Below are 22,429 nucleotides of genomic sequence, written 5' to 3'. Positions count from 1 at the left end.
TAAAAGAAGCCATAAAACGATTAGTGTGAGAGGTGGCTCCACAGTTCTGACAACAAAAGAAGGTAAGAAAGGGGAAAAAAACCAACACTTACTTTCGTATTTTCTCAACGAGTTCTCCAAACGGTTTTTCCCAGCAGTACATCTTGATGACACGCATTCCAGCAATGATTTCATTCATCACTTTCACTCTTTCATCAGTGTGTACTGCCGTTTTGCGTCTGCACAAGAAGACGAAGAAAGAGTCATGCATGATCTGAGAAAGAAAGGGAAGTAAGCGCTCTAAATGCATACAACCTGTGTAACAAGAGTAAGAGAGAGTTATGCACAACAATTTCCTGGCACCTGAGAGAATAACAAACCTTGAAATGAACAAGAGATGTTCATCCTCAATCTTTATTTTCTAAGGGTGATGCATGATTTTTTTTTCAACAACCAATTTACTGTCAGTTGTTGAGTGAACAGTCATGATGTCTGAAATGTCCATTTTTACAAATCAGGGCCTAGCATTGGAAAAAGTGAGTTCAGCTTACAAAGGCGGGGGTCTGGGGGCCGCAGGTGGCCCCCAGTGGGGTCCAAGGTGAAGATTTTTTTTAGATTTTTTACCTAAAATGACCCCCCCCAAAGAAGATTGAGCAACTAAATTATGCCTTCACCAACAAGCAAAACACAGACAGAAAACAAGAAAACTGACAATCTTGTGTTATTTGGCCTAAAAGTGCCATTCCCACTTCCAGGAATACCTGGATTCTTTGTCACTGAATGGCTGACCACGTTCAACAATGTCGCTTCGAGACATTATTTCAAGTCTAGAGCCACAAAACACCAGCACAAAGCATGCTCGCGCGACGCCAGAGGAAGTGCGTGCTCAAGCAAACTGTCAAACCGATTGAGAATTGAACCGAACGGTGCACAAAACGAAAGCTGGGACTGTTTGGGTTTACCGTTTGGGAATAACAGGTTTTTGCATTTCGGCGTACACCAAATCGAGTTCCGCGTACTGGAGATGTTATTTCGGCGTATAGTACGCCGAACGGCTTACAATGCTAGGCCCTGACAAATACATTGTACGGTTAACTCCCCATTGAAGACCCATGTTTGACGGGCGCAGTGGCGTGGTGGTAAGACGTCGGCCTCCTAATCGGGAGGTCGTGAGTTCGAATCCCGGTCGCTGCCGCCTGGTGGGTTAAGAGTGGAGATTTTTCCGATCTCCCAGGTCAACTTATGTGCAGACCTGCTAGTGACTTAACCCCCTTCGTGTGTACACGCAAGCACAAGACCAAGTGCGCACGAAAAAGATCCTGTAATCCATGTCAGAGTTCAGTGGGTTATAGAAACACGAAAATACCCAGCATGCCTCCCCCGAAATCGGCGTATGCTGCCTTAAAGGCGGGGTAAAAACGGCCATACACGTAAAAATCCACTCGTGCTAAAAACATGAGTGAACGTGGGAGTCTGAGCCCATGAACGAAGAAGAAGAAGAAGAAGACCCTGGTTTTTGTTACACTTAAATTCTATTCATAACCTCATAACCCCATTTTAAAACTCCCTCCTTTCAAGACCAGATTTTATAAGTTTTTTTGTAGGTCTTAAAAGGGGGGTTCCACTGTATTACTAAGAGTGAACAAAGCAAACACACATACACCACACAACTTGACTAAATGTAAAAAACAAAACAAAAAAAACCAAGTATTGAACACAAAACGCAAAAAAAATTGTTTGGTAATTTTTTTTAAAACCTACTGCTCGTTTCTCCTTGACATTGAGTGTGCAGTGATCTGAGGCCCACAACAAACCACTGATCTTTACCTGAGTTTCGAGAACACCCGTCCCATGAATCCTTGCACCGGGATCAGCAGCAAAAGGACTGCAAATCCAGCCAAGACGGATGGGCCGAGCTCGTACCAGAGTATTATCAGCACGGCTATTGCTTGGAGTGGTCCAATCCATAAAAAGTGGAGAAATATCACTGCCTGAAACCAACAAAATAAGTGCATAAATATGATTAACTTAGTGAAAACAATGCCACAGCGCAACACTGGCAGTGACCACAACTGACTTCCAGTGCCCCCACTGTGCCAGACTCTGTGCCTCCAGACTAGGCTTGCAGAGCCACCTCAGAGTGCTCAGATAAGGCCAAAAAAAAAAATAGGTGTGGTTACGGTAACATAGCCAAAAAAAATAGGGTAGGTAGGTAGGCAATCACTTTTTTTTTTTTTTAACTTTTTTTTCTAATGTGTACAAATTAAACCTACTTGACAGGGAAATAAGTGTGCGACACGGGCGCTTTCGCTTTCATTGCGTTTTTTGCACTCGTTTTTTTTATTTATTTTTTTTTTTTTTTTTGACAAATGTAATAAAAAGTTATAGGATCGGCCCCTAAAAATAGGGTAGGTCGGGTTACCGTAACCACACCTATTTTTTTTTTAGGCCTAAGCTGCAGAATGCAAAAGTCTTCTTCGGACGCGAAGGATAACCACCAGTGCAATGTTAGGGACCTGGGTGATGCCTATTCGTACCAGAAAAAACAGAGTTGTTCACACAAAGAGCTAGAAGAGTGTCATCTACCTATTACACCCACACACAAAATCCTCTGACACGGAGTGCAATATTATCGTCAAAATGGTTAACACCTGAAGTTTGTTTGTGATGTCTACTAATCCGACCTCTCAGCTGGCTACCGCCCAGTTGGTTTGTTTGTTTGTTTGTTCGTTCATGGGCTGGAACTCCCACGGCTTTTACGTGTATGACCCTTTTTACCCCGCCATTTAGGCAGCCATACGCCGCTTTCGGAGGAAGCATGCTGGGTATTTTCGTGTTTCTATAACCCACCGAACTCTGACATGGATTACAGGATCTTTTTCGTGCGCACTTGGTCTTGTGCTTGCGTGTACACACGGGGGTGTTCGGACACCGAGGAGAGTCTGCACACAAAGTTGACTCTGAGAAATAAATCTCTCGCCGAACGTGGGGACGAACTCACGCTGACAGCGGCCAACTGGATACAAATCCAGCGAGCTACCGACTGAGCTACGTCCCCGCCCCGATCCCAGTTGGTAACTTTATTGTCCACATCAGCCCAGGTTCAGGCATGGGAATTGAAAAAAGTACAAAAGGCTGAAAAATATGCACGCGCCTAGCCTTCCTTGGGGGGTCCGGGGGCATGCCATCCCCCGGACATTTTTTTTTCTCCGAAGAACCCAAATTGTGCAATTTGGTGTCATCTGAGCTCCAAGTTTGTCGTTAAATTCAGTTTTCAGAACCATTCTGGCCTTCCCCATTGTTTTTTTCGGCGGACACTTTTGCTTTTTCGGCAGACCAAAAAATAAATATGCCTTTCGGCGGACAATTCCCATGCCTGCAGGTTTTCAGTAACAGACATAATTTGTTGTTGTTGATTTGACACATTGATCTAACCCCTAGCCAGTTGACCATCTCATTAAGCAATGTTCAGACCTGGGAACCCCTGTTTTGCACTTTGAGTATTCTCAAACAAACTTGGTGTATTTTCAAAAAAATGAGCGTACTCCACACAGCGTTTGCACATCCATGATTAAAACATGCCTCATGCGCGTCCGTCACACCGTTAATTAAGTTTACCTATACATTTAAAACAAATGCTTTTTTCAATTTTTACTGACACAAACTGTACCGTATTTGACGGACTACAAGCCGTGACTTTTAAAAAAAAAATCGCATTGCGGCTTATAAAAAGATGCGTCTAAAACGTTACCTAAACTTGAATAGCATTCACCTAATGGAAGTCGCCGCGGATTTTCATTTCGCTCGATTAGCGGTTACCGGTACTTTATTAGCTCTATACTCAAGACTCGGCGCTTTTCTCTTTCTTTCGCGAATCTTCGTTTGTCAACAAGTCATCGTGACAGAGAAACACCGGATGTATCAGGATCTCGCGTGCGCGAGATTTCGTTTTTTTGTGTCTCGCGATAGTTGGAGGAGCGAGAGCCGCCATGTTATGTTTTCGTCTGCTCGAAATGTGCGCAAAAGTCGTAAATCATCCCAAAAAAGCTCATTCTTCTTCTTCTTCTTCTTAGTGATAGGTAGCCAACATCAGCATGGTGATGAATCTGCACATTCCGGGAGGGACTACATGTGTGTGTTGGTTACAAATTGTGTGTGTGTGTGTGTGATATTTTTCTTCAAACTTTTTCACTTTTCTTCTTTGTTTCACTTGTTTATTCTCGGAGCCGATTTCGCCAAATACAGTACTTTCGTTTGCCTGGTTGTTTTGATTGATTGACACGATCCGATTATATTTTTTTCGACGGCGGCTAATATAGTGACGTAATCATGTGCCAAAATACTGGATCGGCTTCAGGATGGACTTGTGAAGAAAAGTAGTCTAGGAATTTTTCTCGTCGTATTTTTTCCCCACTGACCGTACTGAGCGTATTCTCGACAATCATGCGTACAAAATACGGCGAAATCGTATGGGTTCCCAGGTCTGAATGTTATAGAAACATCTCACCTGAATTTCTCTATGAGATAATAAAGTATTCTTATTCTTATTCTTATTCTTATCATGACATGTAGGTTTTCTGACCATCAAGTGTCCTACTATGTGAACGAAGCCAGAACAGCTGGACCCACTCATTTTTTCAATCCGGGTCAAACTGTGACCTATCGTTCTCTGAGTCTGCAAACAACCCCCTAAAACTTCCAGCCAGTGGAGTGTTTACCTGATCAAAGCGATTCACATCATTGGACATCAAGTTGACAATCTGACCCGTAGTTGTTTCCCCCATGGCTGTGTTGCTCAGTCGCAGGGCCTGCACACAAAAAATCAAAATCATTAATCATCCAGACGTGACAGGGTGACACAGTAGTCCCCCTAGTCACAGGCATCTGAGTCGTCTCCCTGCCAAAGAGTGGGCTATTTATAGTAGCTCGGCATGTTTGGTACGTCAGCATACATGTGAGATCAATCAATCAATGACGCTTATATCGCGCATATTCCGTGGGTACAGTTCTAGGCGCTCTGCAGTGATGCCGTGTGAGATGAAATTTTATACGGCCAGTAGATTGCAGCCATTTCGGCGCATATTTACCTTTCACGGCCTATTATTCCAAGTCACACGGGTATAGGTAGACAATTATTAACTGTGCCTAAGCAATTTTGCCAGGAAAGACCCTTTTGTCAATCGTGGGATCTTTAACGTGCACACCCAATGTAGTGTACACGGGGGGAGGGTTCGGACACCGAAGAGAGTCTGCACACAAAGTTGACTCTGAAATAAATTTCCGCCGAACCTGGGATCGAACTCACGCTGACAGCGGCCAACTGAATACAAATCCAGCGCGCTACCAACTGAGCTATATCACCGCCGGATATAAGAGATGTTGAGTAGCTGTTTGTGATTGGGTCTGGCTGATGTTGTCACCTGGTATGTTCTTGGGAACCTTTGTGTACCCACGGCAGTTTTTTGATGGCTATTAATTTAGCTTGAAAATATCAATCCTCTTTGAATGGCTTTGCCTCCAAACATGATTCTTGTGCCTCAGGCACTCGTTTACACACATACATGGGCGGGAGAGACAGAAAGAGAGAGGGAGAGAGAGAGAGAGAGAGAGAGAGAGAGAGAGAGAGAGAGAGAGAGAGAGAGAGAGAGAGAGAGAGAGAGAGAGAGAGGGGGGAGAGAGGGGGGAGAGAGAGACAGAGAGAGAGAGAGAGAGAGAGAGAGAGAGAGAGAGAGAGAGAGAGAGAGAGTGAGAGAGAGAGAGATTTAAGACTTTCTCTTTTTTAAGATGTTAGTTTTTCAGCTATTCTGGTCAAAACCTATGTAATTCTACCCCTGTTTTTAGACTCCTACTGCCCTACATGTCAACCGGAATAACGGACAGTAAGTAAGTCAAGTTTTAAAATCCCTCATTTTAAGACCAAACCTTCGGCGAGAGATTTATTTCTCAGAGTCAACTTTGTGTGCAGACTCTCCTCGGTGTCCGAACACCCCCCGTGTGTACACGCAAGCACAAGACTAAGTGCGCACGAAAAAATCCTGTAATCCATGTCAGAGTTCGGTGGGTTATAGAAACACGAAAATACCCAGCATGCTTCCTCCGAAAACGGCGTATGGCTGCCTAAATGGCGGGGAAAAAAACCGTCATACACGTAAAAATTCCACTCGTGCAAAAATCACGAGTGTATGTGGGAGTTTCAGCCCACGAACGCAGAAGAAGAAGAAGACCGAACCTTCACAATTTTGTTTAGGTCTTAAAAGGGAGGTTCCACTGTACATACAGTTGAACCTCAACTCACTACTCACCTTTTTGTACATCAGTGAGCAGCAGGCCACCCTCATTTGCATACCCATGCGGGTGACCCCAAAGAAGTAGGGGTGGTGAGCGATGGCGATGACGATGGCACACATTGACACGCCCATGGCATACAGGTAGGCTTCTGACACCGGCACGTTGCTGTTGGGGGTGAAGTAGCGCAGTAAACCGCCCAGGAGCAGCGGCTGGCCCACCCTCACTGCTTCCTGAAAGATGAGAAGAAAAGGAAACTGTGTGAACGTTAAAATTAAGAATGAGACCAAAGCGCATATAAGGGGTTAGGCAGTAGAATAAACCGCCCAGAAGAAGATTGCCCATCATCAAATAGAAGACTGGGAGAAAAAAAATCCAGCAGTATCAACACCATATCCACCACAGATACACCATCATCAATTCCACAGCCGACGTTCTAACAACAATCACAAGAAACAATCAGTTAAATGGCCTGTCACAGTAGGTCAAAACATAATGCAAATAGACCTTGCTTTTTCAGATGTTGTGTTCATTACCTCTGCAAAGTTACCTGCATTAAAGACCTCCTGTTTAACTTTTTTCTGACGGGCTACGACTATAGTCGTAACAGCTAAACACTCTCTACTGCCGGGCTACGAATATAAACGTAACAGCAAAACTCCGTACAAATCCACATCTCAGTCCATGTTTTCAGTGCATAAAAGTGTTTCAGTGGTTACTTCCCTTGACCACTTCCTGTGTTTTCCCGATCACGTTTAATTTGGAGCATTATCTGCCGAAAATGAATCGAAATCGAAGATTTTCTTTACAAGAGGTTGTGAGAGAGCTCCAACTTGACTCTGATAGTGACATTGAAGACGACGATGATATTGAAGAAGCAGAAATAGACGATTCAGAGGAATTAGTGCACGGTGTTAGAGTTATGATGGACGACTCGAATGCACAGCCCAGCACAAGTGATGAACGATTAGTTATTTGCTTTTATTTGAAGTTATCCATTTTTTGGCTGTTTCTAAAAGGCAGTCTCAGGCAGGCATGATTGCTAGATAAAGGCTGTGTCAGTCAGAAAAGGGTTAAGGTCAGGGCCAGTATGCAAGAGTCGAGCTTAGAGACCTTAATTAGTTCAGAACAAAGTTAACTGTAGGTCTCAAAAAGGGGGTTTCACTGTACAAAGTCGCTTACCTCAATAAAGACGATACCTCCCAGCAGAAGGTAGCGGAGCCCAAAGAGTCGTATCAGAGCCTTGAACAAGCTGGGTTTGACGCTCCCACCGCTGTCGTCTCTCTTCTTCAGCTCTTTGTTCCATTCTCTGTTGAATCATAAAAACGGTACAGTTACGATAGATAATACCAAGCATCACTCTCTATCAAAAAGAATTTTTTTACATAATTTTTTTTACAATACAGTTACGATACCAAGCATCAGCATTTAAAAGGAACAAAATTGTAATTAAATGTTTTTTGTTAAATCGGGTAGCGCGGTACTGTATGGCAGTTCGTTTTCCCCACCCCATGAGAAGCAGCCCGAATTTCCATGAGGGTATCCTTAACAGGACTATATAAAATCTTATCGTTATCCTATCTTCAAATCAGTCTTCACCGGTAGCAGTTTTTGTTTGTTCGTTCATGGGCTGAAACTCCCACGGCTTTTACGTGTATGACCGTTTTTACCCCGCCATTTAGGCAGCCATACGCCGCTTTCGGAGGAAGCATGCTGGGTATGTTCGTGTTTCTATAACCCACCGAACTCTGACATGGATTACAGGATCTTTTTCGTGCGCACTTGGTCTTGTGCTTGCGTGTACACACGGGGTTGTTTGGACACCGAGGAGAGTCTGCACACAAAGTTGACTCTGAGAAATAAATCTCTCGCCGAACGTGGGGACGAACTCACGCTGACAGCGGCCAACTGGATACAAATCCAGCGCGCTACCGACTGAGCTACATCCCCGCCACCTGTAGCAGTGATTCTGTCTAATTATAATACAGTGGTACCTGTGAAGACAGGATGTCCCTTAACCCCTTCACTGCCCAGCACGTACTAGATACGTGGTCATGTTTGGTTTGTCTTACACCCATACACGTACTAGGTACGTGGCATTTACATCAGCACTTTTCAGGACTTTTGTGAAAACTAAATTGGAGGTAACCACTGTCCAACTTCTTGTAGGGGTTTAAACACAGTTCATTCCCATTGACCGTTCAGATAAGTTAGTACCACGTGGTAAAAACATTTTTAGAAGTTTTTTCCGATCTATAAGATTCAAAATGGCGGCCGAAAGTCGGACATCAACTCGTAGACCTGTTTTCAAATGATACAGTGTTCTGGAAGCTCTACAAGAAGTGATTTATGGATTACCACACAGAAGAATACTGTTATGGGCTGTAATGTGAGTACCTGATGTTTGACACCAGTTTTAGCTGGGTTTTCTGCGGTTTTACGTGCTGCAGTGTGTGAGTGAAAGTTTGGAAACTGTAATTTTTGACAAAAATGGTCATTATATCGATTTTTACTATAACAACCACAAAGTCCAATGATCATGTTATCAGATAATAGCCAAGGGTGTAAGCAAACCACATGCCAAAGATCTAAGAGATATCTCAATAAATGATTGAGCAGTGAACAGATTAGTGAACCTACCGAAGTAAGCGAAATTTGCCCTGGCGCACAGCAATAGCAAAATGCTGTTATTAACAGCTATTGTGTTTTCAGCGTAGCAATAGGGCCCGATATTTAGACGAGACAAGTATAATGCCGACGAGTCGAAGACGAGTCGCATTATACTTGTTCGAGTCTAAATATCGGACCCTATTGCTACGATGAAAACACAATAGCGTTTATATAGCTATTCTGACATTAAATTCTGTGTTAGAATCATGTTTTTGTCAGCGACAAGAACCAGAATGGTCCATGTCGTTGATGATTGCAGACGACGGTTCCCTTTCCGCATGAAGCCACGGAAATAACCGAACATTGAAAAACCCACGGACATGTATTACGGAGAAAACTCGAGATAACAGGATGTTTAGCATTACGTCAATATGTTAGGAATCATATGACGTCATGACGTATCATGCTTGCCTACGTAGATTGTATGTTCGAAAGTCTGACTTCTGTTGGGAATTCGCGTGGTGAAGACAGCGGTAAATCTGTAGATGATAAGAGAACAAGGATTGTCTCAGAAGAAACGACGAAATGTTTCAGACCGGTAACTTCATTTCAACAATGCACTATATAATGGACGTTCTATGCGACAGGAGAGTTTGCTGATTTTGTGTTAAACATTGAAGAGATCGTCTGCTAGAATCCGAGATAGGTCGCCGCTTCAGATTGCAGCTTCTGGAAATTTGCAAGGTTTGTTGCCTGTTAAAGAACTGGATTTTACACGTAATGTATGTCATGTACAGCAAGCAACAACAAAAACACACACAAAGCAAATGGCATCGTCTGTCGACTAGTCACAGAGTGACAGAAACAAACCTGGCGAGGTATGCGTGTACTTTATACACGTGGAAGAAACCGGAACCATGCGTCTTTGTTATTGTCGATATCGTTTGGATATCGGCAAAAATGGCCAACTTTCGTAGCGTTATGCTTTGATGATCGGAAAAGGGATGTGTGAGACCATCCAATCACAGCCCCCGAATTCCCCCACGTGTCCATCAGAATAGCTATATACTGTGGCAGTGAAGGGGTTAAGTTAAAAGTGTTCATAGACTGCAGGTGTCAGTTTTTCGCAACTGCATGCCATGGTAACATTTTTTAGGTGTTTACAGACTGAAAGAACAACAGCAATTAGTCTCTCTCCGTCTCTCTCTCTCTCTCTCTGAGGCCTACTCTTTTTTCATTCTAGGCAGTCTTAAAAGAGAGTTGGGTCACTACAGTATAGTACTTTCATCTCAAGGCAAACTAATTTTATCTCCACCCGGGGGTAAAACTAGAATCAGCACAAAATTTAACCAATTCACTATCAAATTAATGTGTCATTCTTAGATTAACCATGGGTCTGTCTATTCCACCCTAGTCCCACACATAAAGAACTCAATCAGACACACATTTTGACTGATTCCTAGTAAGAATGATCCGTTGTGTCACAGGAAATTTTAATTCAGGGTCCATAACCGTTGACAGATGTACAGCTTTTAATTCAGGGTCCATAATCATTGACAGATGTCCAGCCTATGTCCCAATTATTACCCACTTTTCAAGGCCACTGCCTAGTGTTTCTGACTGGTCCTGTGGGCACACATTGTACATGTCATTGATGTCCAACTGCTGCTTGCGTCCTTTCTTGAACAAGGGGTTGAGCCAACTGAAACATACATACAGAAACATATAACTGTGGGTAACATTTCTGGCTATCATGAGGGCAGACACTTTACATGTCCTGTATGTTCAGATAATAATTATAATAATAATAATAATAAATACTTATAATTATAGCACGGACCACAGACTATTTCTCTGCTCTCCATGGTTCACAATATCAAACTACCAGTAACAATAAATTATAATCTAACAGTAATGAGATACTGTGCATTAACACTTTCTACCCCACCTATGTTGACCATATTTTATTAACTGTGTATCAACACGCTGGAATGCAGGCGATAGATCGACGTTACAGGAAGCGACTGAAGCTAACAGCCTGAGCGGATATATCCGTACCGGGTCAGATAGAGCCATATGAGTGGGTACCGATATATCGTACCTGGGAGACAATGAGTTAACTCATTAAGAAGATAAAACAATACAGTTTTACAAGTTGAATTTCAACAATGCTTACGGCTTGACTAAAATCTTTACAAAAATTGACTATATTCTATACAAGAAACAAGGGTAAAAGGAGAAACAGAATCCGTTAGTCGCCTCTTACGACATGCTGGGGAGCATCGGGTAAATTCTTCCCCCTAACCAGCGGGGGGGGGGGGGGGGGGGGGGGGGGGGGGGGGGGAGGGGGGACAAAATATGTAACAATACTCTACTCTAGGTCAAAGGAGTCCCATTGACCTCACGCGCCCCTCCCCTTCTCAGTATGTGACCCTGCATTAAATGGACTGACTGTAACAAAGACACACTCACTTCTCAGAGAACAAACAAAGCTTTGATTCTTCACCACGCATTTATAAGTGAGCTCTATACTCATTGCCACAACAGAATGGACCACTAAAGTGACAGCGCTGATAGCTGTTAAACCCTTTCAGCTGCATCCGTTCCACTTCAATAGATATCAGTTCCACTTCAATAGATTATAGATATCCGATGGACTTCGTGTGTTATACAACAGCCAGCCCTACAGCCCATAGTTTCTGTCTTCAACTGCTAATATCTTGAGAACAAGTAGATCAACTGACTTTTTCCTTTAAAGAAAGTTAATAGCTTCTGTTTGGCAAGCAAATCAAGTGCAGATGCCTGAGGGCTGAGGTGTGATGTATCAAGGTTAAACTACTCACAATAAGAGTAAGAAATGCTGAGAATAATAACCAGCGACCATGATTCTTCCTGACAGTTTACAGTGAATTAACTTAGCTTTTACGATTACCCCCCCCCCCCCCTCCCCTTCCTGATTAAGGCTTTAAATAAAATATCTCCTGTATAAGAACTATTATTGCCTTTATAAGATTTTTCTGTTCATAAAGTCTTAATTTATACCCCCATTTAAAAAAAAGACCTGATTTTTGCAGTTTTGTTTGACTGGTCCTAAAAGGGGACTTGACTAATGGAGTTTAACACCCGAAGCTGAGACCATTTGATCTCTATTGGGACAGGACTTGAGAATCATATGGTGTAATATTTTGATTAGAACATTAGCCCAGACTGCGGCTGTCTTCTTCAACATACCCGCATTAGGTTCTTCTCGTCAAAGAATCAATTAGATATGATCATGATAATGAGTGGCGAGAGATGCTGAGTGCGTGTATTAGTGTTTTCCAAGCCCTGAGACGTACTTTCGCTGTGAGCTTTACAATATCTATCGTGCACCTGTGTGCTCACGGGGCAGTTTGGACACCGTCGTTCAAGAGTCTGCACAAAATTGACCCTGGGAAATAAATACCTCGACGAACGTGAGATTTGAACCCACGCCTGTAGCGACGAATTGGATTACAAAGCCAGTGCACTGCTGACTGAGCTATGTCCCCACCCACGCTAAAACTTAAAAGGGGTGAGCCAGTATTACACTGTACCATGAGTCTACAAAAACAGTGACAAGAAACACTAGCTATAGCTTCACTGTTAAAACTTCAAAACGAGAGGAAGGTATGCTAAGACTTAAAACAATACCCCTAAGCCCAAATCTAATGGCAGGTTTCACACCTAATCTCTATGTCCTTCAGTACTGGAGAAATCAAGTTCCTTTTAACCAGGTCACAGTAATGAGAGGTACTTCAAGATTAAGGCACAGGCACAAGACCCAACCCAAGGGATCAGATTCCTACATAGATAAGTGGTGTTCAACATCCTGTCAATTTCCATGGTGTTGAATTGTTACTTATCTGATGCAAAAGACAGTTAGAAATATTCATACACACTGATTTGAATTTTTAAAGTATACAATAACAGAGCGGCTAACTCTGACAGTGACATGCATTCTGGTGCCTGTGTGTCTTAAAGGTACTGAACTTGTCAAATACAGGTGCACGGAGCCCCTGGGGCTTTTAGTCATACCTCAGGCAGCCATCGGTTAGAAGAACTACCAAGTTTCATTGACTTGCACCCAAAGAGTCAAGAACTGCGATTTTTTTACGAATTAATTTCGTACTCGGACCCGGGTGGTCTTGGCCTATTTTTGGATCTAAATTTAGATTAGGTATTTTTATTATTTTTTTATTAAGGGTCTGGGTGGCCGAGTGGTAACGCACTTGCGCTCGGAATCGAGAGGTTGCGTGTTCGACCCTGGGTCGGGCCGCTATTTTCTCCCCCCATTCCTAACCTAGGTGGTGGGTTCAAGTGCTAGTCTTTCGGATGAGACGAAAAACCGAGGTCCCGTGTACACTACATTGGGGTGTGCACGTTAAAGATCCCACGATTGACAAAAGGGTCTTTCCTGGCAAAATTGTATAGACATATATAAAAAATGTTCACCAAATACCCGTGTGACTTGGAATAATAGGCCGTGAAAAGTATATACTCGCCTAACACGCTTGAGATTTACTGGTCGATGTGAATGTGTGATATATTGTGTAAAAAATTCCATCTCAAACGGCATATTGTAAACGCCATGAGCCTCCCTCTGGGAGGGTATGTGCGTAGAAATACTCACTAATAAAATTATAAAAACTTGTTTGTTCTGTAGGCCTCCTTCAACTCTGTGACTACTGGTATAGTGAAGTCCCCTGAAACGAATATATTATTGTTCTCTTTAAATCCTCACATTTCACCTTCACAAACAACACAGAGAACCACTCTGATACACCTTTCATTGGCTCTGGCGCCTGTGGCTGGCATTACACCTTGCTGTTTTGTTTGTATGCCTCCTTCAACTCCACAATCACTTCACAGTTCTCCCAAATGAATTGCCTGGAAAGTCTTCTGTTGGCGCCCCAGACTGCCAGCTTATTAAAATCAACAAGAACGACTCTAGACGTACATTTAAGTTGAATGTTAGGTGCCTTTGGGCATAATTTAAAACAATTTGCAACCATGTTTTATTCATATCTTATTCAAATTTTGTGTCTTTTCAACTATTCTGTCCACAGCCATTTTCAGACACACAGTCACTTCAGTCGATCTAACGCCTGCATTGCATCGTGTCGCTATACAGTTGCTACACAGTTACTACAATTCTGAGTGACCTGCTGCAGCACAGCTGGTCTCGGCTAAAAAAAAACTTGGTCAACATAGGTGGGGTAGAAAGTGTTAAAGGCGAACATGGCATCTCCAGGAGACAAAAGTTGAAAACCTTGCTACAGTACATGTATAGTAAAGGCCTGGACAGATATAATTTATATATATATATATACGACTTGTGTCTGTGTGTGTGTGTGTCCACGATGCACGCCCAAGGTTCTCGATGGATCTGTTTCAAATTTGGTGGGCATATTCAGGTAGACCCCGGACACAACCTGCTCGATGAGATATTTCAACACGTGCTCTCAGCGCGCAGCGCTGAACTGATTTTGGTTTTTTTCTGGATCCATTCCCAGTAACTCTTCCTTCCAGTGTTTTCAGCGTTTATCTCCCTTCCTTCGTGTGGCGTCAATCCATATTCCCATTTCTATTTTTAGAAGGTCACTGTCGACAACGCTCAATCCATATTCCCGTTATACTATTTTTACTCTTCTCCAGTGTTTTGCGCGTTTATCTCCCTTCCTTCGTGCAAAGCCGTCGTACACCCGGCAAAGCCGGGTCCCCGGCGCAGCCGGGTATTTGGCTCGACTTCTTCCCGGCGAAGCCGTACCCGGCGAAGCGGGTATTCATCTAGTTATATATATATATTATACATTGCCAGTGACACCGGATATATCAAAGGCACGAGAAAACAGAGCTGGGTTATTCTTATTATGGAATAGATAAAGCATTGCTAATTCAAATGATGACATTTATGAGTCTGCAATAATGTCACCTTTATTGATTTCTTACAGCTTGTTTGATAGTGATACACTAAACATTAATGTGTCGGTAAATGTCTATAGGCTTTTGTGGTGAGGATCAGATGAGTAGCTATATATCCATTCATAATAAATTGCACAATTACACATGCACCCCCCGCAGCACGTATAACAGAACTCTCTCAGCTGTGTCATAAGATGATTAGCTCTCGCTGTGCATGCAATACTGCATTTATCCACCATTTGAACAAGACACACACACAGGCAACCAAATTTATTCTCGTACATCCTGTTTTTGTTCCACACTATGACAGCTATGACAAACTGTTTATACTTTATAGGCATTACAAAGCTTTTGTTTGTTTGTTTGCTTAACACCCAGCCGACCACGAAGAGCCATATCAGGGCGGTGCTGCTTTGACATATAACGTGCACCACACACAAGACAGAAGTCGCAGCACATGACAGGCTTCATGTCTCACCCAGTCACATTATTCTGACACCGGACCAACCAGTCCTAGCACTAACCCCATAATGCCAGACGCCAGGCGGAGCAGCCACTAGATTGCCAATTTTAAAGTCTTAGGTATGACCCGGCCGGGGTTCGAACCCACGACCTCCCGATCACGGGGCGGACGCCTTACCACTAGGCCAATCGTGCCGGTTCATTACAAAGCTGGACACCAGCTCACTCACACTCACAGACACATAATTGCACATCCTGTTCTTTTTCCCAAAATATCATGAGACAATGACAAAACCAAACATTGATCATTAGAAATAACCTTGATCTACAAGAGAGGCATTCTCTTAACAACCTTGATACATCAAGGGGGGCTCTAGTGAATGTTTTCACTATGCAAGGGACTCAAAAGAACTTAATAGAAGGATTATTCCGCCATATCCTTATCTGTATTATTGTCAATTGCATCATTATATATGAATATATCCTGATCGTTTGGATTATCAATGTTTTATTTTGTCATCTATAGATCAAACTTCCGATAAACTAATACCCTACGTATTGGTTGATTCTTGATCTGTTTTTGGATTCATTCTTGTCAAATGAGAGAGACTTATGACTGTGAGTACCATTTCCGTTTCAGTGACCCTTAAACCCCCCGCTTACTTCCCTATAAACAGCTTGTTCTTATTTAAGGTCACACAGATATTGATAACCTGTCCTGACTCCTCTGCTATTTCTTATCTGTTCATACTTTTTGTAAAACTGTGTTTTCCCGTTCTTCATTTTCATCTGTAGATCCTATTCCTAAGAGATTCTTTTCCCTCCAATTACAAAAGTATAATCTTGCGCATTCTTTCTTTATTTGGTGTTTAACGTCGTTTTCAACAACGAAGGTTATATCGCGACGGGGAAAGGGGGGAGATGGGATAGAGCCACTTGTCAATTGTTTCTTGTTCACAAAAGCACTAATCAAAAATTTGCTCCAGGGGCTTGCAACGTAGTACAATATATTACCGTACTGGGAGAATGCAAGTTTCCAGTACAAAGGACTTAACATTTCTTACATACTGCTTGACTAAAATCTTTACAAAAATTGACTATATTCTATACAAGAAACACTTAACAAGGGTAAAAGGAGAAACAGAATCCGTTAGTCGCCTCTTACGACATGCTGGGGAGCATCGGTGGTAGCCTGGATTATTCTGTACTCCAGTTAAGGAGAAAAAGTTTACTAGGTGCAATTCCCTAAGTAATAACAGCAACTGGTGACACAACACTGTGAACATTGAAAAAACAGAAACAAAAGAACCCCACGATTCCCTGACTCTCCAAAATAGCTCTCCCTCCTCCTGCCTGCCCCCTTAAACTAAACCACACCTTCATGGTAATGCTTTGATAAAGAACACAAAGATATTATCTTGCTAAACCAAACCTTAGTATAGCTTAAACACTATACTACCACTTTGACAAAGACCTGCCTTTTTGGATGTACATGTAACATCTTTTGAGGAGATGGAAGCTTTGCTGCACTCAATCTGTTTTTTCCTACAGCCCTCCCCGCCCCTGTCTGTCTGTCTCCTCTCATATTTCCTTCTATGCAAATTGTGCAGACTAGCAAGGATTAACTGTTAGACAGGACCACATGGACCTAATGCTACAAAGCATTATCCTCGAGTACTGTACTATCGAGTTTTCATATTTGAGTTTGATATCTAAGGACCAGGCACCTGACAGTTGGTAGAGAACTTGACTTAAATGTGATATGTGATCCTTCAAAGGTCACGGGTTTGAATCCAGGCCGGGACGGGCAAGGGTCAAGACTACCTTCCGTGCAGACTTAGAGAAGGTATCCATGTCCCAACCCCATGTCACCACAGTGGCACGTGAAAGACCTCAGTCAGTCTGCCATAATAATAGTGCAAGTGGCTGATTACACCTAAATACGAACACACCTGGGTAGGGGGCTATTGTTGCTGCTAGCTTTCCACGGGGAGAAAGCGAATCAAATTTCCCAGCAATGATATATAATAAAAATTAAAAAAATAAATGACAACACAGCAAAACACCCCAACTATCATTTTCTCAGGAGTTTAAAAATAAAAGTAAATTTGCATACAATATATGTTATTAACAAAAACATTTGGAATTAGCATAGGGCCTAAAGAGGGCTTCCACGGTATCAAACTGAGCACACACATTCTGATGAAAAAGGCCAGCAACAATGATTGTCAGGGAAATTGGGACAACCAAGCCCATGAGAATGTTACAAACCACTTATTTCCAAAGGTGGTGCAATAGTTTCTACTTCCCATATGGACCTATAATTGAAGTGTATGGCACTGTCACAACTCCTATCTCTCTCCAACCAAGCCCATGAGCATGTAATGGTTTATTTCCAAAGCTGGTGCAATAGTATTAGTTTCTATTTCTCAAGCTCTAGCTCTCTCTCTCTCCATATTCTTTGCTGATAGATATAGGTCACATGATAAATGAGTTACTTCCTTTCCCCAAGGGGATGTATCTATGCTATCTTTTCTTTTTTTAACTGAAATTGAAACACATACTATTACTAGTGACATAGATTGACTCCTGGGAAAACAAGATAAGGCCAAAAAAAAAATAGGTCTGTTTACGGTAACATAGGCCCAAAAAAATAGGGTCGGTAGGTCAGGATTTTTTTTCTCTCCAAAAAACCATATTTTTACTCTTTTTTTTTCCAAATGCCCCCCCAAAAAAAGTCTAGGGTCGCGCGAAGAAAATAGGCTCGGTCGGGTTACCGTAAACAGACTATTTTTTTTTGGGCCTAAGTTAATTGTAACAACTGATAGTGATACAGTACGTACGACCCTTCAAATGGTAATAATGGGGTTTCTTAAAAGGGCCCGGCTCCACTGTCTTTTAAGTGTACAGATTTATTTTGATCGAAGAAAGGATGCCCTAGGACACCCCCCTAAAAAGCTTGGAAATCGGAGACCTAATAAAAGGGAAGGATTCTTATAATGGAGTAAAATGGACAGACATAATGAACTGAAAATCTAAAATACTACGTCTTCGTGACCATTTTGTATGGAAACTAATACATGTAGATGATTACAGTCTAAAAATCAGTATCAATGCTACTCACCCAAATATAGTGCATCCCGGGGCCTGCTCTTTTCAGTCTTAAATAGTACATTGCACCCACCCACCCCCCTTCAAGAATTTCAAGTACTTTTTTTCGGCTTCTTGTGCGCATAGGATGCATGGACACACAGTTCGGAGACCCTCAGTTATGGAATGCATGAACTCAAAATTCTAGGTAGATCACTTTTCTGAATCACTAAACATCTGCTGTACAAGGTCAATGCAGTTGATTTGAAAACTATGTCACAAAGGGTAAAAATGTAATACTGCTGTATCACTATCAGCAACTATCGATGACACTTCTTGACCGACAAATAGTTTTGTAATCAGATGTTAAACTAACACACGTTTCTGTTTAAATCTTAATGAAGCATTTTTTTTTTTACAAATCTTCTTGATCCAACTAGTCGAACTCGCTTAAGACGAATCACTGGGGATCGGGAAATAAGTTCGTCTTAACCGAAATTCGCATTAAGAGAATTGATTGATTTTTTTACTGTCACAATTTTAGAAGTAAAATTTAAAAAGTCGTGTAAAAGCATGTACATGCACATTCTGATCAATCTCCGATTTCATGGTGTCCACCAGTTCTGGTGCATGTACTACCCTGGCCAAGTTTCCTCTCAAGACATCAAAGAGACCGCCCCATAGATTAAACTCCCCATAGGTTAAACTCGGTCACTGACCCCGGGTGCAGGAAGTGTTTCCTCTCTCATATGAAAGGGGAGCCACCTCCCATAGCTAAAACTGGGTCAATGACCCCTGGGAAGAAGGTCAGTGTCTATAAAGAAGGCCACCCAGCCATCACAATGGACCTGCCTTTGACCTTGCCTCACATACAAATCCTTGTAGCCTTGTGACTTTTAGAGACAAAGCGGCTCTGGGGCGATGAAAACGTGTTTGTTAAAAGAGGGGTTCCTTATGCAAATGATATGATATGTCGATCTCGGGACGAGTTTAAAGATTTCGCCATAAGCGTGAGTAAATTACAGACATTATGCATGCTTGGGAATCCAAAAAGTGCTCGTTATAAGCATAAATTCGTTACAAAGAATTCGTTTCAAGCATTTTTTTAAGCATGAAGAAAGAGGTATTCAGTTGGGAACTTAAAACTAATACGTTATAAGTCAAAATTCGTAACTAGCGTGTTCGTTTTAAGTTGGTTCGACTGTACATTTCACACCTCATATTTGCACATTTTAGTTTACAATGCCCAACAATAAACTCATTACTGTTATTATTCACTCTGTTAATTGGTCTGACCATTGTTAATTGGTTTGACCAGGGTAAAAATAAAGAGTGGAAAATAAAATCCTTTATAAAGAATCCATGGTCTGTACGAGAGAGAGAGAGAGAGAGAGAGAGAGAGAGAGAGAGAGAGAGAGAGAGAGAGAGAGAGAGAGAGAGAGAGATGCATGGTTTGTTATGACAGGTGTCATGTTGATAGGATGTTGCCATTGTCTCATGGAAAACAAACTGATGAGGCTTGGTGTCGCAAGGTTGTGTTAACCAAATCTCAAAAATGACCAGAATTTATTCCACAGAAAACGTCTGCTTGTCAATGGCATTGATAAACATTGATTTAATCATTGTTTGCCTTTTGACTGGTTGCCTTGGCAGGTTGACCGATTTTTGTGAGAGCATTGTGGTCAGCTCATGATGTCATTGAAAGATATCTAGCGCAGATCACTGTTATCACAGGGAGGATGATTGAAACTGCTGTGACTATCCATTCTAATCAAACAAAAACAAACAAAAAAAGAGCTTATGGAGGTTAAGTATGAAAACTATTAAATGTAGGACAAAACCAAACATTCACATTAACTTTGACATGTCAGCCTATTTTGCTAAAGGCCAACAGCAGATATGTTTCATTAACGCTATTCATGTTCATGTCACTCACTACTTTAGTCTTATTTACTACAAACATTATTTCTTGTGTCATTGTCATTATGAATGTTACCCCCCGCGGGTTAGGGGGAGTCCCATATTGGTTGGCACGAGAAAGAATTTACCCGATGCTACCCAGCATGTCGTAAGAGGCGACTAACGGTTCTGTTTCTCCTTTTACCCTTGTTAAGTGTTTCTTGTATAGAATATAGTCAATGTTTGTAAAGATTTTAGTCAAGCAGTATGTAAGAAATGTTAAGTCCTTTGTACTGGAAACTTGCATTCTCCCAGTAAGGTCATATATTGTACTACGTTGCAAGCCCCTGGAGCAATTTTTTGATTAGTGCTTTTGTGAACAAGAAACAATTAACAAGTGGCTCTATCCCATCTCCCCACTTTCCCCTATCCCATCTCCCCCCTTTTCCCGTCGCGATATAACTTTGAATGGTTGAAAACGACGTTAAACACCAAATAAAGAAAGAAAGAATTATGAATGTTGGTTCCATACAGTCTCAGGGATGGCCAAATCGTCCGCCCATAGCCAGGAAGGAGTAAAAACTCTGCCAGGCTAGTAGAACCTGCAGCTTGCCAGTGAAAATTCTGGTCAAATGCAAAACGTTCAGTTGTACTATCCAGTTTCAAACTAAATAAATACTGCCAATGCATGAACTTTGTGTCCTGAAAAAACGCCGCTATTCTAGTCGAACAAGTTCTCCTGTCTCAGATGCGCTTCTGATGTTTCATTCGCGCTTCAACTGTTTTTACGATTGCTACTGATTCTAAATCCATAGCAAAGAATAACTTGAAGACTGATGCCGAGAAAGTGAGTGAATGCTGATAGCGGGAAGGGGCCGGAGTTTGATAAGGGGATGATGGTGAGTTTCATTATATTGAAAATGTCCAAGAACACAGAAAGACATACAATTACAATAAGAATATATTGCTCAAGTTGGGCAATATCAAGTCGCAGAAAACGGATTGCTCATAATCTTTAACTCAATCAGTACAGCTTCCGCAAAGAACATTGCAAATTTAAGCCAGATAACTGATAAGACACCAGCTGGGAAAGCCTAAAGATTCATCACTGACACTGACCGTTTTCTGTCATATCACAGCTACAATGTATTTTAATTATGTTACTCACTTTACTAAAAAGAAATCTGACAGTCATACTTTTTGTGTGTGGTATGTACCGGGCCAACAAAATATCTGGCAGGCTAATGACTTTCTTTGAAAGGAAATCTTGGTCTCTGTTAGCAGTTAAATTATGGAAGCCGTACATTTTGCAAAGACATTGTTTCTTAATGATAATCATTGTTTCACATGTCAAGGCGTAATTGACTTAAAGTTAAAGTTAAACTAAGTAAAACTAAACAAGCATTAATTAATTATCAGGACTTGAAATTTAAACAATAAAGACAGAATGAAAAAATGTTGTGAAGTAAACCATATCAATTGTTCGCTCTTCAACTCATGATCTGTTTCCATCAATAACTTCATTAATACAGCTAGCAGTAGCACGCCATTACAGAAGACAAATTATGGGAGACACATACAGTGTGTGATCTATCACAGAGAGTAGCCTGTTATATATACATATAAAGAGATACAGTGTTAAGTAACATATGACTAGATCTTGATCATTATGTGAGATGTGTTTTGTGGTAAATATCAAAAAGCATACGGATCTGCTAACACTAACACTGTAACAGAGTTCCATGAGGTTATCTGATTTCTCTCTCCCCCTATCTTGCGAGGTTATCTGATTTCTCTCTCCCCCTATCTTACAGGCAGAATACTACCATAAAAACAACTGTCAACATCAATAACATTTTAGTAAAAGGGTACAGTGGTAAATCGTGTGAATTTAGACGAAATAAATGATGTGTAGAAAATCAGTGTTGCCTACATTAAGTTTCAATAAACGTTGAAAAGAACATGGCATGGCAACTGGTAAAGACCGACAGATTTTCATCTAAACGGGAAGGCAACACCACTCACCAAAATAGCCCTTGCGACAACAGACTGGCCGACAAAGTCGGATTGGGATTAAAATGCCGCAGAGATTCGTCCATCTTGCAGCGTTTTGCCTCGGCTAGCCGCCGCTGTCAAGACGGAGAAAGTACAATGGCGGGGG

The 22,429-nt window shown here is 41.8% G+C and overlaps 2 protein-coding genes across 2 annotated transcripts in view; both read right to left on the bottom strand.

Annotated features, from left to right (window-relative positions):
* LOC138983573 (uncharacterized) overlaps positions 1 to 22,429 on the bottom strand; it is a 122,526-nt gene that overhangs the window by 86,467 nt on the left and 13,630 nt on the right. The gene's annotated exons all lie outside the window — the stretch shown is intronic.
* Positions 1 to 22,429, bottom strand: part of LOC138983571 (ATP-binding cassette sub-family C member 4-like) — a 123,360-nt gene that overhangs the window by 100,752 nt on the left and 179 nt on the right. The window contains exons 1-7 of the mRNA XM_070356847.1: positions 22,294 to 22,429; positions 10,466 to 10,576; positions 7,447 to 7,573; positions 6,282 to 6,497; positions 4,698 to 4,787; positions 1,807 to 1,970; positions 93 to 218 (exon numbers count right to left, since the gene is read on the bottom strand). The exon at positions 22,294 to 22,429 is cut by the window's right edge and continues 179 nt beyond it. Of these exons, the coding sequence (XP_070212948.1) occupies positions 93 to 218; positions 1,807 to 1,970; positions 4,698 to 4,787; positions 6,282 to 6,497; positions 7,447 to 7,573; positions 10,466 to 10,576; positions 22,294 to 22,367 (908 nt within the window). The 5' untranslated portion in view covers positions 22,368 to 22,429. The remainder of the gene's footprint in view (positions 1 to 92; positions 219 to 1,806; positions 1,971 to 4,697; positions 4,788 to 6,281; positions 6,498 to 7,446; positions 7,574 to 10,465; positions 10,577 to 22,293) is intronic.

This window comes from Littorina saxatilis, linkage group LG13 (genome assembly GCF_037325665.1).
Source record: "Littorina saxatilis isolate snail1 linkage group LG13, US_GU_Lsax_2.0, whole genome shotgun sequence".
Taxonomy (NCBI): domain Eukaryota; kingdom Metazoa; phylum Mollusca; class Gastropoda; order Littorinimorpha; family Littorinidae; genus Littorina; species Littorina saxatilis.
This window is presented reverse-complemented; position numbering and strand designations above follow the sequence as displayed.